We start from the raw sequence: 1,763 nt of genomic DNA, 5'->3' as shown, positions 1-1,763 counted from the left end.
TGTGAAATAGCCAGGCAGGGGTTCTGGATGAGGCATCAGCAATAAATAAGTGGCCCCAAGGCCAAGTCACCCAGGGGCTTTGGTCCCCACCCCAGCCACGCCCCCCAACCCAATCAGGCCCTCCATGTCCCTTATGAGAAGTGTTGGCATTCACAAAAGCTTTCTCCCTCCCTGGGCTCAGGGCAGGAGCCACTTACAAGTTGTTCACGTCACTTTCTCCAGCCTCATCCAGCTGGCGGTCACTCATCTGCAGGTTGCCTGGGAACCTGGGATTCTGGAAGGAAGGCAGAGGAAGGGAGTCAGGACAGGAGACATGAAGAGCTCTCTCTCAGCCGGGCGCGGTGGCACACGCCTGTGGTCCCAGCTACGTGGGAGGCCGAGGCGGGAGGATCACTTGAGCCCAGTAGTTCAAGGCTACAGTTCAAGGCCACTGCACTCCAGCCTGGTTACAGAGTGAGACCCTACCTCAAAACAAACAAAAAAGAAAAAAAAAGAAACACCAGCTGGTATCATCAATCGTTGCTCAGTATCTATAGCATGATCCTGTCATCTGTGTGGTTTGTCCCTGTGGCAAAGGGAAAAGGCCGCAGAGATGGGTGGTCATTCCATCATTGGGCATCTGCATGTACAAGTGGATACTTTAGGCTCTAGGCTGGGCGCGGTGGCTCACACCTATAATTCTAGCACTTTGGAGGCTAAGGCAGGTGGATCACTTGAGGTCAGGAGTTAGAGACCAGGCTGGCCAACATGGTGAAACCCTGTCTCAACTAAAAATAAAAAAATTAGCTGGGGGTGGTGGCGCATGCCTGTAGTCCCAGCTCCTTGGGAGGCTGAGGCAGGAGAATCGCTTGAACCTGGGAGGTGGAGGTTGCGGTAAACTGAGATGGAACCACCACACTCCAGCCTGGGCAACAGAGTGAGACTCCGTCTCCCCCCGCAAAAAAAAAGAAAAAAAAAAATCCCTATTGCAGACTTCGCTCCTGGGCTCCATGGTGCCAAGGCCTCTGAGGCTTGACCTGGCACCTGGGACATAGTTTTCCTTTGCCCCAAGTCATGCACCCTGAGATTACAACCTTTGACCTCAGTTTCAGCACCTTCACCTCTACTCCATCCCCAGCTACGCACACCCACTCCAGACTCCACCATCACCTAAAACATCCCTGCCTAGAACTCTCCACTATAGCATCTCCCTCTCCGGCTGCATCACTCAGGCCTCTGCCCTTCCAGTCCTCTCCTGCCCTCAAGTCCACCCACTACTCATACTTAAGTCTCAGAGATGGCCAGTCCCTTCCTGCTCCCTCTCCTCTCCATTTCTCTCCCTGCCTTTGCCTCCTGGCTCAGTCTCAACATCATGACTGGTGGCCTGGCTCCACTTTCCCATGCCCTGCCTGCCTTTCCACCACACTGCTTCGAAGACCTGCTGAGAGCCTGGGTCCTTGTCATCGGCTCTGCACCTAGGGCCAGCTGCCAACTGTCCCTGGAGAAAGACTCACAGCTGGTGTCACTATGCATGCACGCTCTCTGGCCTGAACGTCTGTCTCAGTCAGCTTGGGCAGCTATAACAAGATACCACATGCTGAGTGGCTTAACCCATAGACAGTGTCTCGCAGTTCTGGAGGCCGGGGAGTCCAAAGTCAAGGTGTTGACAGATTCAGTCTCTGGTGAGGGGCCTCATCTTGGTTACACTGCTTACATGGCAGAGGAGGGGGAATCAGGCTCTCTCCTGTTTCTCTTTTTTTATTTTTTAGAGACATGACCTCACT

At 53.8% G+C, this 1,763-nt stretch overlaps 1 protein-coding gene across 1 annotated transcript in view; it reads right to left on the bottom strand.

Annotated features, from left to right (window-relative positions):
* HIP1 (huntingtin interacting protein 1) overlaps nucleotides 1-1,763 on the bottom strand; it is a 116,931-nt gene that overhangs the window by 69,229 nt on the left and 45,939 nt on the right. The window contains exon 6 of the mRNA XM_011976355.1: nucleotides 198-274. Coding sequence (XP_011831745.1) covers nucleotides 198-274 — 77 coding nt within the window. The remainder of the gene's footprint in view (nucleotides 1-197; nucleotides 275-1,763) is intronic.

This window comes from Mandrillus leucophaeus, unplaced genomic scaffold (genome assembly GCF_000951045.1).
Source record: "Mandrillus leucophaeus isolate KB7577 unplaced genomic scaffold, Mleu.le_1.0 Scaffold164, whole genome shotgun sequence".
Taxonomy (NCBI): domain Eukaryota; kingdom Metazoa; phylum Chordata; class Mammalia; order Primates; family Cercopithecidae; genus Mandrillus; species Mandrillus leucophaeus.
This window is presented reverse-complemented; position numbering and strand designations above follow the sequence as displayed.